We start from the raw sequence: 17,351 nt of genomic DNA on the forward strand, positions 1-17,351 counted from the left end.
GGCTAAGGCAATTGAATGCGTAGCAATTTGCCAAACAACATTGGCCAAATGGCCAAGGTAAACTTCAAAGGAATTACTTAATATTCCGTACAGGTTTGTTAACGATATTTTATTAGTCCATTACGAAGAAAGGATACAAAAGGACAATGGAATTCTGTGGAAGAAAAATAAATTGGTGGAGAGTGGGTGGGCAGAATGTTAAGGAATTTTGTAGGAAATTATTCGAAATCAAATAAAATTTATTTCAAACAAAGTAATGAATAATATATAAGCAGGTGAGAAGACCAATCTATTTGTTGGGGGTGTTTTGAACATGGAGGACTATGCAGGGCACCTTCGACTGATGAAAGACTATAAATTATTATAATTGAGCTCGGGAATTTTTTGAGTCATTTGTAAGAGCTATTTGAGTTCCTTCTTTATCTGTTTGAATCGTCCATTGTTTAAATAATAGATATTGAAGAGGTTCCGGAACAAGAAATGTAGAGTTTTCAAGGCACATTTTTTGAAAAGCTCTAGGAGCTCGATGTTCAAAATTTCGTTAGGAAAACTCTCGGAACTCTTATTTGGTCTACATTTTGAAGTGCTCGTGGGGTTTTGAAAAAAATAGGTCTCTCGATTCTCGTGGATCTTTCGATCTCTCGAAATTCTAAACAACGAGCTACTAGAATGTTCATAATTTCGTTAGGAAAACTCTCGGAACTCTTGGTCTACATTTTGTAGCACTTTCGAAGCTCGTGGGATTTTGAAAAAAAAATTTGATCTCTCGATTCTCGTGGATTTTGTTTCAAATATTTTTTGAATGGCTTTCGAAGTTCGTAATTTTATTAATTTTTTTTTTTTGAATTATCGCATTTTCATGAAAAGCTCTTGGAGCTGGTGGGATTTTTTTTTTTTTTTTTTGAAAATTTCCGTTATGGGAGTTCATTGATTACACTATGCAACAATTTTCGAGTCATGGTATTGGGGATGGAAAATTCCAAATGCAAGTGATAGTATTAGGTCAGAATAGAAAACCTCGAAATTTTTTGCTCCGCAAAATAGGTTAACTCAGGAGGTACCCTTATATGGGCGCCATTTTTAAACATTGACCTACGCTAAACAAATTGGGGAAGAGGTTTTCTACCCCCTAAGCAACCAAGACGCCAAATAAGAGCCAATTCAATTAAAAATGTGGCCTAGACCCCGGAAATAGCTGGAATCGGGGGATATGAGGGTTATATCACAACTTATATTGCCAGGATGGTTTGAAATTACAAAAATTATGGATAAAATGTAAAAATACTTGATATCGGAGTATACACTTATATGGGGCATACACCAAAACGTGGACCGAGATGCCCCATATTTTGTACAATTGAATCTACTACATGTAGATTCAGACCAATATTAAATTTAAAAGCTCTATCTTAAATTTTGTGTATGGCTAAGCCTATATAATGGGTTATAAAAAAAAATTGGCCTATGGATCCAAAATCCTTATGGAATTTGGATCAATAACCGAGCCTTTACGGAGCCTTTCGACTTTAATTATTCTTTTGAAGAGATCTCGAAGTTTAAAGATTTTTTTTGGAGCTTTTATGAAGACCTTTAGAAATTAACGAATTTTGAAAAAGATTCTCAAAGGGTTTATTCAGATTTTTCTACAATTGATTTTCGAAGCTACTATTGTTGACTTGTTAAACAATAGTTTTTTTCAAAAGCTTGGAAGCTCAGAATTGGTTGCTAACCGATTTGTTTTGCCTTAAGGATCATATGAATTTTCAAGTATTTTCTTGAAGAGACCTAAGAGGTTGTGTATGTTTTTATAAGAATATGTTTAGAGGCCTCCTAGAGCTATAATTGTGGACTACCTTTGAAAAAAATTTTAGGAGAATAAAGGACATTTTCAAAAATATCTGGGAGGGCTAGATTTTTTTTTGGATTTCTTTTAAGAATATTTTCTGAAGTATTCTCTTCGGGTTTTGAAGAGTTTTGAAGCTAGCGCTTTTAGGAAAGCTTTCGGACCAGAAAACTTTTAAGTGCAGATCTCTCGGATATTTAAGAAAAGATTTTTTAAGATTTCATTGAGCTATACGAGGAAGAACTGAAATTAAATGTTTGAAGGCCTCCTAGAGCTTTAACTGTGGATTTCCTGTGTAAACGTTTAAAGAAATTAAAGGGAATTTTCGAAAACTTCTGAGAACGCCTAGTTGAGTTTTTTTTTTATTTTGTTTAGATCTATAGAAGCGCACAACCATCGACATTTCAAGATTTTATTCTGAAACATTTTCTGCTAGTCTTGTAGAATTTTGAAGCACATCGCCGGTGTTATTTGGAAGGTTCTCGAATCTAGGTATTTTTAAGTGTTTCTGTGACGATCTCTGTTCAGTTTCGTTTTGAAAAATATTGCCCTCTACAATAGAGAGTAATATGAAGTTGAGTCAATGAAGGAATACCCCAGACTTAAGCAATCGGAAGATTTTTTTTAATCTTTTTGGAATTGATTTATTTATTTATTTTTTTTTTTTTTGAAGAGTTTAGAAAAGTCGATGTTTTTAAAGGTTATTTTATTTTATTAAAAAAAAAAAAAAACATTTTTTAAGAACTGCTCAGGCCTATAATGGTGACATCTTCATTGAGAGTTCTCAGAGATAATGCTCTGGATTTGGTCCCAATATTTCCTGACGACCTCTCAAAGTTATTATATTTTTCAAGAATACTGTTAAAGAAAAGTGAAGCTACGAGGGTAGATTTCTTACTGTCTTTTGGCACCCTAGTGGGGTCTTTTTGAATTTGAGGCAATAACTAAGGTTTTCTTAAAAACTTATTTATGGAATGGCTCTCGTAGCTCATGAAGCAGCCTTAAAGTACATATTTTATGGTCCTAGGATTACAGAATATATCAAGGGTCTCTATACTATACGAAAAAGCAAAATGTTCCTCCTTTGAATTTGATTTGTTTAAAAAATTCGAAAAAACTTTTTTTTGAAATATTATATTTTTTGCATAACAATTTTTTTTTAATTTAAAAAATATTTCTGAATTTTTATGTGCTCTGCATATATTGTTCGTCAGTGCCTTTCTCTGACAACTTTCCTATTTCCTTAGTATATTTCCATTCAATTTCACACGAATTGAATGTATGACAATACGATTGTCATAGACATATATTTTTTTCTATTTAAATTTGTTTTTATTTTATTCTGAAATTGAATTGATATTTTCGTCATTCATGTAGCTTATGTTTGAAAATAAATAAAGAAAAAAAAATAAAATTCAAAAAATAACATAAGAAAATAAATATAAAAAAAATGTCAACAGCATTCACATCTTGATGTATGTATGTTCGTATGCTTGATTTGATGTGTGTTTGTATGTAAAGCACACATAACATCAGCCTGACAGACACAATATGTTCGTTAATAAGAATTCACTTTATTTCAATATATTTCTTTTTTCTTTTATTATTTTATTTTTATTTTTTTTTTTTTTGGTATTTTTTCGACTGTCAAATTTTGTCTTATTTGTCTGACATAATATTTGGTTATTGTATTTGAGGAATGAATGAATGCGAGGCGAAGAAGAAAAGAAGATGATGTGATATGAAAGAACATCAAGTGAAATTGTTAAAGAGTTATTACCTTACAATAGTAGGGAGGGTGTTCTCTGGTATTGTCACAATATTATGGTATCAAGTATGTAAATAAGGAAATATATACATCGTACCCACACTCAAAGCTATGTATGTACATGGGAACATAGGGGTATCAAAAAAAAATGAAAGGGATTTTTAATGAATATTTTAGGAGTAGTATTTGTGGTGAATTTTTAAAATATAATTTTTCCAGGACCTTAAATATTAGAAAATTTTCTTTACGTTTTCAAAATCCTCAATGTATCCTCTGGTAACAAAATTCTTTATTTTCTTAATTTTTATTTTAATTATTAAATTATGACCATACCAACTCCCACCATTGAATATCTAGAAAAAAATTATTTATGAACCTCCAACTCTATATATTCGCTCTTATACCCTACATCACATAGTGATATAGGTATTATGTCTTTGTGCGTACCTTAAACCTTGTTTGTAACATGAGGACCCATAGTTACTTTTGATTATGGTATAGAATCACTTTCTGAGTCGATATGCATGCCAGTCCGGTTTTCCGGTCCATGTATTTTTGTGAACAAAATGCAGATCGAATTTATTATTGACTATTATTATTATTATTATTATTATTATTATTATTATTATTATTATTATTATTATTATTATTATTATTATTATTATTATTATTATTATTATTATTATTATTATTATATTATTATTAGTATTATTATTATTATTATTATTATTATTATTATTATTATTATTATTATTATTATTATTATTATTATTATTATTATTATTATTATTATGATTATTATTATTATTATTATTATTATGATTATTATTATTATTATTATTATTATTATTATTATTATTATTATTATTATTATTATTATTATTATTATTATTATTATTATTATTATTATTATTATTATGATTATTATGATTATTATTATTATTATATTATTATTATTATTATTATTATTATTATTATTATTATTATTATTATTATTATTATTATTATTATTATTATTATTATTATTATTATTATTATTATTATTATTATTATTATTATTATTATTATTATTATTATTATTATTATTATTATTATTATTATTATTATTATTATTATTATTATTCTTATTATTATTATTATTATTATTATTATTATTATATTATTATTATTATTATTATTATTATTATTATTAATATTATTATTATTATTATTATTATTATTATTATTATTATTATTATTATTATTATTATTATTATTATTATTATTATTATTATTATTATTATTATTATTATTATTATTATTATTATTATTATTATTATTTTTATTTTTTTATTTCATTTTTTTTTTTTTTTTTTTTTTGAAAAAAAGCAATTTTTCAATATTTTTTATCTCCAAAACAAATTAACAAACATTTGCCAAAAGTTCTTGGGGTAATGGCCCACTTGAAATGATATACAACTTAATTTCAATGCATATCTTTTTTCCAAGAGAAGATGTTACCTCCTGGCAACCCTCCTTTTGAACCCTTAAGTGTTCTCTCTCAGCCATGATTTATCACGGCCAGCCATTCCTTGGGCCACCAAAGAAATTATTTTCCAAAATACATTACAAGTAATAAAGATAAAAAACCCGAACAATAAAAATTTTACAATTTAGATACCAGCTACGTGATTTTAGACATAAGGTCTGGCACCTCTCTATCGAGGCAGCAAACCATAATAAAAAACATGATTGATGACAATTTTTTTAATTGTTTTTCTTTTGGATTCATTTTTTTAAACAAAAACATTCCTCAAATGCCATTTGTATGTCTTGCTGGCTGGCTGGCCTTACCTTTCCTAAAATTAGTGACAGACCATAAAAATTAGAACACCACCACTTCAAGGGGGGTCTGGGTCTGCTCATTATGAGACCCCTATTGAATGTCGCCGCCGCCACCACCAAAAATTAAAGGAAATAAAGATTACAAAATTTTTCAATTCATTTAAATATTTTCGGTAAAAATTTCTGCTTCTTGGAATCATTTACATCATTAGATATTTCCTTTACTTCTTGGCCATACCTCAAAGAATATGAAGATGAGCCGTGAGGGTGAGGGGAGGGGTGTGAGGTTAGAGGTATAGGTGTTTATTTGAATACAAAATAAAACTCATTAATAACAACAATTAATTAAACTAATGAAGAGCAAACATGATGTACAAAATATAGGCAGGCAAGAGAGGAGGGAGAAAAAGGGGGAGAAAAAAAAACAGCTACACCTTCCAGCCAGCCATCCGGCCTATCCCCAGGAGCGCTGGAATTTCTTGCCGTCCAAAAATGTCTTTATGAGGTCCATTAAAGATTTGAGTTGAAGAACAACACAATTTAAGGCGCCTCGTTAATTTTTTTTCTCTCTGGGCACATCCTCTCTTTGGTCAATACCACAGACCTCCCCACCACCCAAAAACACCAAATAAGTACCATAAGACCTTGCCACAATTTCTGGAAATTATTATTGGGAATAAAGTGTTTTCCTTAATATTTATTATTCCAAATGAGTGGTAGTGATACCAAGAAGAGATGAGAGGAGGAGGAGGAGTAGGGGCAGTCACGGTATCTCCAAAGAAATATTCAACATAAAATGCGGGTGTAAATAATAATTATGTTATGTATAAGGCCAAAAGGCTGGAAGAAAAAATGGCTGCATAGCAGCCTAGCTGGCTGACTGAGTGCTTTACTTATTTATCTTCCTCTGCCTAGCCTAGCATGGCTAGCCCGTAATGTAATAAAGCCAGCAAATATGTTCGAAGAAATGCCAAGACAAATAAACATTTCTCGTCGGTTTAATAATTCATCCAGCAATCCAGTGGAAATAAATCAGATTTCTTTAATAAATCTCATTTTTTTCGGACGGGAAATAAATGGAAACAAATTGAGGTTAAGACAAATTTTTATTTTGATTCTCAAGAAATGAGAAATGGGAATTTCTGAATGCAAAAAATATTGAAAATAAATAAAATTTCAAATTTAAGCAGTAAAAAAACATTAAGTTCGGCCAGGCCAAACTTTTAATACACTCCACCTTAGGGTAAAAGAAACATTAGAAGAAATGTGGCAAAAACCATTAAAATGTCGAATATCGGGAGGTATCGTTATATGGGGCTACACCAAAACGTGGACCTATAATTACAATGCTTCGCCACACGAACTAGGACCCATTATGACCCACAAATACCAATTTTTAGACAAATCATTGAAAAAATGTGGCAGAAACCATCAAAATACCGAATATCGGGAGTTACCGTTATATGGATCATGGACCCATACATGCAATGTTTCGCCACCGGAGCTGGAAACCAAATACCAATTTTTAGACAAATCCGTGCAAAAATGTGGCAAAAAACCTAAAATACCGAATATCGGGAGGTACGTTTATATGGGGGCTATATCACAACGTGGACCTATACATGCAATGTTTTGCCACACGCTCAGGAACCCCTTATGACCTACAAATACCAATTTCCAGACAAATCCGTGAAAAAATGTGGCATAAATCATCAAAATACCGAATATCGGGAGGTACCGTTATATGGGGACTATACCAGAACGTGGACCAATATATTTCATTTTCAATACTAAACATCCTAGACACAATGCAAATAGCTCTGCTAAATTTTGGCGCTCTACGTCAAATAATGTGGGCTGTATCGTGATTTCAACAGACAGACGGACAGACAGACGGACAGACAGACGGACAGACAGACGGACATCGTTAAATCGACTTAGAATTTTATGCTGATTATGAATATGTATACTTTATGGAGTCTAAGACGAATATTTAAGGATGTTACAAACGGAATGACAAAGTTAATATAACCTCCTTTCCAAGGTGGAGGGTATAAAAATTAAGGTAAACGAATAAAATAGTATCAGTCGGTTTTGCCGACAGATATACAACTTCAGCCTTAAGTTATGATTATTCAAAATGTCTACTCACTATGGGGGTCGTTCCGAAGCAGTTGGAAAATATTGACCAATTCGTATTTGACCAAAGACTCATAAAAATATTATAACGTGGACTATATCGACTACTTCCTATACTTTATATGAGATATGTGCAATGAGCGGCAACAGATATAGCGGACCGAAGTATCGTTTTCATACTTTATCCAATACAGATAAAAATATTGGTATGTGCAAAATTTGAAGAAAATCTAAAATTTATTTCCAATTTTTTACGAAATCATAAATTCCGATACATTGCATATTCATATCAGATTTCTGGTTAAGAGAAATATTTAGATATAGCAAGTTGTAAATAATTCCCGACTTGTTTCGCAAGTTATAAAAAATGTGACTCTTTGTTTGTGGAGTTATTCAAAATTTTGACTCTTATTAGGGGAGGTCCCAGAAGGAGTGGGCCGGCATATCCCAACTTCATACCAGATTTTGGGCTAATAAAAGTATTGTGATGTGTGAAATTTGAAGACAATCCGATATTTATTTCGGATTTTATGATAGTTTTGGTTATTTAAAATATTAACCCTTTGTGGGGGGAGGTACCAGAAGGAATGGTGGGATCTCTACAATCTATATAACAGATCTTGTATTGATGGAAATATTGAGATGCATCAAGTCTGAATAAAATCAGACGTTATTTTCGCGTTATACGAACTTCAGGGTAACTCAAAATTTTGACACCTTGTGGAGGAGGTACCAGAAGGAGTGGACCGATATATCCCATCTACACACCAGACGTTGGGCTAATAAAAATATTGGGATGTGGGTAATTTGAAGAAACCCGAATGCTTATTCCGGATTGTATGATCGTTTTGTTTATTCAAAATGTTAACCCTTTGTGGGGGAGGTACCAGAAGAAATGGTACAATCTCTACCATCTTTATAACACATCGTGTGTTGATGGAAATGTTGAGATGTGCCAAGTACGAATGGAATCGGATATTAATTTCGTGTTTTCTGAGCTTCATGAATTTTCAAAATTTTGACCCTTTGTGAGGGAGGTAGAAGAAAGAGTGGACCGATATATCCTATCTTTCTTCCAGACATTGGGTTAGTAGGATTGTTGGGATGTGTAACATTTGAAGACAATCGGACTCTCACATCGCATTTTACAAGAGTTAGAATTATTCAAGATTGTGACCCTTTGCGGGGGAGGTACTTGATGGAGTGGACCGATATTGTCGATTTTCGCCCCTGACCTAGCACTGAAGCAAATATTAATTCTTTCAAAGTTGGAGCAAAATCGGATTATCGTTTCTCTTTTTGTGCAGAAAATATATTTTTTTCGACCTTTTGTGGGGGGTGAGGTGCCAGAAAGAGTGAACCGATATATTCCATATATTCCATATATTCCCAGACCATGGGTGAATAAAGATATTGTGCTGTGAGTAATTTGAAGACAATCGGACACTTATATAACATTTTATACGAGTTACAATTGTTATTCAAAATTGTGACCCTTTGTGAGGGGGGGGGGGGGGTACTTGATAGAGTATGCTTTTCTTCAAATTTCGGCCTTTTGTTTGGGAAGGACCAGAAGGAATGGACCAATATTGTCCATATCCGAATTCGATCTAAGTTTGATGATAATATTACGATGTATCAAGTTACCGTGCGAACCAGCCAGACAGACAGATGGACGGACGAACATCGCTAGATCAACTCCAAATGTCCTGAAACGGATTTGGTCCAAGGAGACCTAGAGTCTAAAACCGTTATTTCGACTAGGCACGTTTGACCGTATCTCTAGCCATATGGCTGAGGGTATAAAATCTTTGATCTGAAATTATGGGTTCGCATAAAATAGGACATAAATGCTCGATTTTCTTGTAATTTTGCCCATAGCAATATTTTATCGGCATTAGGTAGATTATGAAAATGGAATACTTCAGTCGACTATATCTGGCAATTAACGCATATTTCAGCATTTTCTAAAAACTATCACATATTTCATATTAAGTAAAGTAGGTAGTCGATATGGTCCAAGCCTGGCACGTCACAATATTTATATCATATTTATTTAAGTCCGGTACGAAATGGACAATATTGGTCAATTCTTTCGGAACGGACTCCATAGAGGGTCAACAATTTGAATAGAAGTCAGAATAGATTTAAATGATCGAACATTGGCTGAGGGTATGTATCTGTCGGCCATATTGGCTGATACGTTTTAACTTGTTCATGCATCCCATTAGAGTTCATAAACTATCCTTGCAAAAATTATCTCAACTGACCGGCATCTTTTCAAAGAAAATCTTCTATGCAATATTTTAACCTCCTTATATTTGTTAATTTTAATGCCAGCTATGAATTTTCAATTCCTATTTAAATAGTTTTAATTTACAATAATTTTCGATTTTTTCTAAAATTGACCAAATATTTTTATTTTTATTTTAAATTTATATTTTCTATTTGAAGAAAAAATAATAATCATCAAAATATTGTTCTAATGTCTATTTAAATAAATTTTAATTATTTTCGAATAATTATTATTGGTGTACTTACGTATAGATAGGCTTAACATTGCCCTGACGATACCAAATTACCAATTGTACCTTATCAGCCATCATGGTACCTGGCATTAGGTCGCAGGGCAATGCTACCTCGAGGCCAACAGCGGTCTGTACTTCAGAGAGGGGACCTGCAAAAGAGAGACAAGAAAATTATAGTTGTTAATAATAATTTACTTTAAGGCATAAACAAGAAATTCCATCACACTACATAAAAAAAATTACCCACAGAGTTAAATATTTTCTACAACAACTACAATTCCCCCCACCTTAAATAATATATTACCAAAAAGAGTTAAATATTTTCTAATCGCTCTCTAATTTAATTACCCCCAACTCCAAAGTCGAGTAATAAAATCAATTGCCCTTTGGCAATAATTTACCAAAAACGAAATTTTATTAAATAATTATAACTAAAAATTCCACCGCACCAAATCAAAAGAAACCCACCGAAATCAAATTAATGCTAAATTACCAAAAAAAAGAGTTTAAATTGCTTAAAGGCGCAAATTACACAAACACACACTTCGGAGTAATCCAACAACATTTTATTACCCCAACGTGACTGGGAGAGATAGAGATAGAGGAAGAGTAAGTCTCTCTCCTCGTGAAAACATTGAAGGTGAACTCTTGGTTTACTAAGACATTTTACATTTACATTATTAAGGTAAAAGGTTTTACAACGTCGATTAGGTCGCCAAACGCATTTTTCTTCTTTTGACACTGACCCATCTACATGAGCGCTCTCTCTCTCTCACACACACGCACACTACTACACCAGACACCAAAGTAATCAATCAAAATTATTAAACGCTTGTGTATGACCTAGGAGACACATTTTAATATCTCACTCTATCCCTCTCTTCTCCGGTTTTTCGAAAATATTAATTTTGTTGAGAGCTCTATAAATCATTTGAGGTAATTTAATTTGTGGTTAGAAATTAAATTGAATTAGAGGAGATCCAATAAATAATAAAATATTTAAAAATTGAATAAAAAAAGTTAGAATTAAAATCTTAAATAACAATGCAAAAAAATAAAAAAAAAACAATATAATAAACATTAAATATACAATAAATGTAATTTTTTCATGGAATAGCCAAATTGTGGGAAAAAACAACTAATTGTGAAAGAGGAGTTAAAAATTGAAAGTTTACATCGGAAGATAAACTATTTTTTCAATATCTTTGCTGGGAAAAATGGTGTATTTTTAGCATTTTCACAGTCCTCCCAATCAAAATGGAGGATTCGTGAAAATATTTTTCTGGAACGTCCCAAAAAACTTATTAAGCCCTTATCGGCCAGAAATCGTATATTTTATTTGTTGAGGTTGTCCCCTCTCAGAAATGCTTTGAAGTTGCATTTTTGGCAAATAATCATGGATTTAATTTTTTTTTTTCAATTGCAGAAATAGTAATTTTTTCTTAAATATTTTTCGAGGTCTTTCAATGGAAAAATCGATTTTTAAAAAATATTTTGTTAAGGTCTTCCCAATTGAAAATCTTGAATTATTAATTTTTTCCAGCACTTCTTAGCGGTAAAAAATAAGGATTGTATCAACAAAATCGTTGATTTTTTTAAAATATTTTTTATGGTCAAAAATGAAATCTTTAAAAATATTTATTCCTAAAAAAATAATTTTCAAGTTTTTTTCAATGGGCCACCAATTGAAAAACTTAGATTTTTTAATTTTCCCAGGGTTTGTCAGACAGAAACTCTGGTGTAAAAAATCTGGGTTTTATCGACAAAAGTCCTTAAGTTTTTTCAAATATTTTTCAACGGATTTCTGTTTATGAATGAAGTTTTTTTAATATATTTTTAGATTTTTCTCTGAAAGAAATCGCGATTCTTTTAAAAAATATTTGTCGGGGTATTGACCCTTTGTGGATGAGATACCAGAAACAATTCGCAAATTTATATCATCTTCACAACATATCTTGTGTTAACAGAAATGTTTGAATGTGTGAAATTTGAACCGAGTTGGGGGCTTATTTCGCTTCCTTTGAGAGTTCAAAATCTTCAACACTATGCGGGAGAGGTTCCAGAAGTAGTGCGCCGATATATCCCATCTTCACAGCGGAACTTGGGTCACTAGAAATAATGGGATGTGCGAAATTTGAAGAGAACAGAATGCTTATTTCGAATTTTATGATGGTTTTGGTATTTCAAAATTTCCACTCTTTGTGGGGGAGGTACTAGAATGAATGGTCCGATCTCCACCATGTTCATAACAGATCTTGTGTTATTGAAAATGTTGAAATGCCTGATATATGAAGAGAACCGGATGCTTATTTCGGATTTTCTGATTCTTTTGGTTATTCAAAATGTTGACTCTTTGTATGGGAGGTACCAGAAGGAATGCACCGATCTCTACCATCTTTATAACAGATCTAAGGTTGATAGAAATGTTGAGATGTGCCAAATCTGAATTAAATTTTATATTAATTCCAATTTCAAGTCCAATGGATTGGTGCGATGGTGCTGAGTCCTGTTGGATTGCCAAAGGCTTTAATACACCCTCCGGAATATATTCGCGATAATATTCGGCATTTATTCTGATGCCACGGTCGATTAATACGAGCGGACAGCGACCATCGGCTATTATGGTTGCCCGCACCACACCATCACCATGGCCGGCGCTTGAGTTCTGGTGGCCAACCGAAGGTGCACATTTTCAGCTGACCTCTGTGGCAAGTAAATACGGTTATTTTGTTTGTCTACAAACAGCTGGACAACGAATGTTTTCTCATTGGAGAAACTCAAATTCGGCAGTTCACCACTTTCGGCCAAGCGAAGAAGCTCTTCAGCTCTTTTTTGTCTATTTTCTTTTTGTTGCGGTGTAAGTTCTTGCACTTTTTGGTATTTCAATGGCTTAACCCCGAGCTCATTTTTTCAAAATTTGCCGAATGGAATATTGCGATATGTTCAGCTCACCTCACGAGCCATTTTTCGGCCACTGCGACGCGGGTTTCGATCCAGTCGCTTCTTTGCTGTTCGAATCATTTCTGCCGATGTTTGCTGTTTTCCACCTTCTGTCGACTTCCTTGACGAAGGGCTACGCTACCAGTATCACGGTAACGAGCGATGGTACGAGACACAAAAGATTTATTTACACTTAAATGCTGGAGTGCTCTAACGATAGCCACTTGTGGTTTTCCAGCCAAATATAAACAAGTTAAAAAGCTGTAAGTTCGGCCGGGTCAAACTTTTAATACCCTCCACCATTTGGTACAAATTTGGCAATTTCCAAAAAAAAAAAAAAAAAAAAAAATAAAATAAAATAAAATCCGTTAAAAATTCAGTTAAAATCTTAAAAATACCGAATGCTTATACGACGACGTGGGCCTGCATAGGCAACTTTTGTCATAAGTTATTACAATATTTAAATGCGAAACTTGAAGAAAAATCTGTTTATAATGTAGCTAAAATCATCAAAATACCGAATATGAGGGGTACCGTTATATGGGGGCTATACGAAGACATGAACCTGCACAGACAATTTTCTGGCATGGGCTGAAGTATCCATTATGAACTTCACATGCGAAATTTGAAACAATCCCGGTAAATAATGTCGCTAAAATCATCAAAATACCGAATATCGGGGGGTACGGTATATGGGGGCTATATGAAGACGTAGACCTATATGGCCCATTTTCTGTTTTATGCTGCAGTATCTATTACGAACTTCAAATACCAAATTTGGAACGATTCCGCTAAATAACGTCGCTAAAATCGTCAAAATACCGAATATCGGGGGGTACCGTTATATGGGGGCTACACGAAGACGTGGACCTGCATAGATAATTTTCTGTCTTAGGCTGTAGGATCCATTACGAACTTCAAATGCCAAATTTGAAACAAGTCCGGTGAATAATGTCGCTAAAATCATCAAAATACCGAATATAGGGAGGTAACGTTATATGGGGGCTATATGATAAATTGGACCTCCATGGCCCATTTACGAACTTAACCTGCCGACTGGCAAAATATACATGTGTGCAAAATTTTAGCCTTCTTTCTCAATTTGTTCGAAATATAGCGTGATTACAACAGACAGACATACAGACGGACAGACAGACAGACAGACACACAGACAGACAGACGGATATGGCTAAATCGTTTTCGAATTTTACGCTGATCAAGAATATATGTACTTTGTTGGGTCTGACATGAGTATTTCGAGGAGTTACAAACGGAATGACAAAATTAATATACCCTCCATAGTATGGTGGAGGGTATAAAAATCACACTATCCCGCTTAAATTCCATCACGAATAACTTTTTTTCTGGACTTTTTTAAGGCCTTCGAACTAAAAATAAGCTGGATGGGTTATGCGATATATGGAAAAAAGACGTGCGAAAATCTGCAAATTTGAGGCTAATCTTCTATATATTAAAGTCCTTAAGGAGCACTTCCTTATATAGAAGAGCGGGCAGACTTTTTTTTCCAATGATTTTTAATAATATCCCACCAAGAGTGTCTTTGGAGTAAGAAAATTCTCCTATCTGTGTTTTTTTTTTTTTTCAAATCTTATTTTCAAATTCTTTCCCTCCAAATCAATGTCATCCAATCAAAATCAAAAATAATTCTTTGACAGTAAATAATCATCTTAATGATTTTCAATATTCTATTGATTCTTGATTTATGATTATGTTCATGAAAATTCCTTTGTTTCAAAATTGACACTGTGTTTGGGTGTGTGTGTGTCTGTTTCAAAAAGAAGAGCTCATGTTTTTCGTTTGCATTTTTATTGTCACATTCATCATGACGTTTATGACCTTTTCTCTCGTTTAAATAATAAACTCTTTTTTTTTTGTTTCTTATGAAAAGTTCATCCAATTATGGATTTTATTCAAAATGGCTTGTGCGTGTCTGCCTCAGAAATTGGGATGGGTGACAGGCATAGATAGACTGAGAGACAGACACACAACGAGTTGAGTTGAATTTGCTGGGCTATGACGTTGAGGTGACGCCACTTATTTCATTCAATATTCAGCATGCGACAAAGACCTTTGTATATTTTTTCCTGGAGTTCAATTTGTTGTTGTGGAGTGGAGTGGTGATGGCATGGACACCATAAACCCGATGCGTCACCATTCTGTAATCATAACTGAATTATGGATATTTAAGGCAAAAACATTTATGTGGAAGAAAAATCATCATCATCGATGGGCATACACCTTGGAATAGGGGGGTGGGGGGAGGGTGGTATTTAAGCATTGGAATTTCCTACTTAATATGTAGCCACGGTTGCAAGTGTTTTGTGTTACTTTTATTGTTCAAAAATGTGTTCCATAACAGTTATTCGGGTGCTGGGTTAACCTACCACCCTCCCCTCCCACCCTCCCCTCCCTCCTCTCCCTCTCTACGTGGAAAATAAAATTAATTAAACGTGGGCGTATGACGTCTAAACGTGTCATCGTTTGTTGTCATTGTCATCCGTCTCATCTTCATTACATTCCATTTTCAATGTTCTTGGAAGAAGAAGTTCAAAGGAAGTTTTTCCTATGAAAATGGCGATCAAGAGCAGCAGCAGCAGCAGCAGCCCACAGATGGCTGGCAATGAACTGCTACTCCTACAGCTCAAGTTTCCCACTACAAAACCTTTGTCAAAAAAAAAAAATGTAAAAGAAACGTCGCAAAATGAGTTAACTGCCAACCAGACCTTCATACAAGTATGTCAAACACATCAGTTTTGTGATAATTTGCCGTTGATGGCATCAATGATAAAGCGATTCTCTTGAAAGTAGAAAAATGAGTCTTCTCCTACCCCTCTCTCTCTCTCTCTCTCTCCCATCACTCTTTTCCAGACCCTAAATGGGATGATGTTATGACATTATGTTTCCCTGGAATTAAATGCTTTTTTTCTCTGTGAAAAAAAAACCATGTTGGTTGTCATACCATGAAATCTCTTTAAAATGTTGAGGGAGGACCAATCAATCATCATGGAATCAGACAGATAAATGTTGTTGTTATGTTTGATGATGATGACAATGCGTATGATGACGATGCTGATGAAGGGTCTATGAAGCATACATTTGTTGTAAATGATTGAACAAAATGCCTTATGCCAAAATGATTTTCTTTGGAAAGACTGCTGCCGAAACAGGCTTGGCATATAGGTTGTGAAAAAATAACGATGATGTAGCTAATTGAATTGAAACTCCTGCTGTAATTAATTTTTGGCATTGATAAATGAGCCAATAGATAAATTAGGTGTTATTATTGACAGATAATGACTTTTAAATATATGTTAATAATTTTGAAGTTATTTTAAATAATTTCTTGACAATACCAGGGGCTCAGTTTTTATACCCTACAACACTATGTGTTGGGGGTATTATAAGTTTGATTGGGCCAAAAATTATGTAACACCACGAAATATTGGTTTCCCATATAGGAAAATATATATGGATCTTCCTAGCTCGCCAAGCTGAGTCGATCTAGCTATGTATGTCCGTCCGTCCGTCTGTCCGTCTGTCCATGTTAATTTGTAATCACTCTACTGGTCGCAATTATGGCCCGATCTTCACGAAATTTAGAATGGAGGTGGGGATAGGGTCAGAATAGAACCCTATTTCTTTTGGAAATGATCGCATAATATTTAGGGGTCGAAATGGACCAAAAACTGAAAAAATGTCGGATTTTGCAGTAGCTATACAGGTCGCAATTATAGACCAATCGACGGGGAACTTCGCATGTAGCTAGAGTTTAGCGGGTAAAATAGACCATATCTTTTGTGTTGAAAAAATTCAAAAATTTTCATTAAACCGCGAATATTTTAAATCCCGGCGAAATCACAAAGCCATGACAAGGTTACTCCTGATCTTTACATTGATGTTAACATCCAACAAATCGGATACATAGCAAAATATGTGCGATATATATGTCTATCAAAGAAGATATGCTTGAAAGATCTCTTATATGTCGAGAACGGCTGAACTGATTTCGACAGTTCTCATTAATTCAGAATGGCCTCTTGGCAGGAAAGAAACAACGTCTAAAAAATCGCATAAAAATATCTCTTTAAAGGTGAAAATATTGATTTTGTAACATTTTCTCATATTTTTTTCAATTTTGTCATATTTTTGGCATATTTTCATTTTGAATTAAACATTTGGTAATATTTCTACAGCTAACAAAACTAAGTAGTTAGGATATCAGGATATTATATACAGATCGCATTTATGGCCCGATCTTAACGAAATTTTGCATGGGGATCAGATGAGG

At 33.1% G+C, this 17,351-nt stretch overlaps 1 protein-coding gene across 1 annotated transcript in view; it reads right to left on the bottom strand.

The window, feature by feature from the left end:
- The window catches only part of LOC101888476 (uncharacterized), a 186,998-nt gene that overhangs the window by 109,146 nt on the left and 60,501 nt on the right, over positions 1-17,351 (bottom strand). Inside the window, exon 2 of the mRNA XM_059126116.1 lies at positions 10,116-10,251. Coding sequence (XP_058982099.1) covers positions 10,116-10,251 — 136 coding nt within the window. The remainder of the gene's footprint in view (positions 1-10,115; positions 10,252-17,351) is intronic.

This window comes from Musca domestica, unplaced genomic scaffold, assembly GCF_030504385.1.
Source record: "Musca domestica strain aabys unplaced genomic scaffold, Musca_domestica.polishedcontigs.V.1.1 37, whole genome shotgun sequence".
Classification (NCBI taxonomy): domain Eukaryota; kingdom Metazoa; phylum Arthropoda; class Insecta; order Diptera; family Muscidae; genus Musca; species Musca domestica.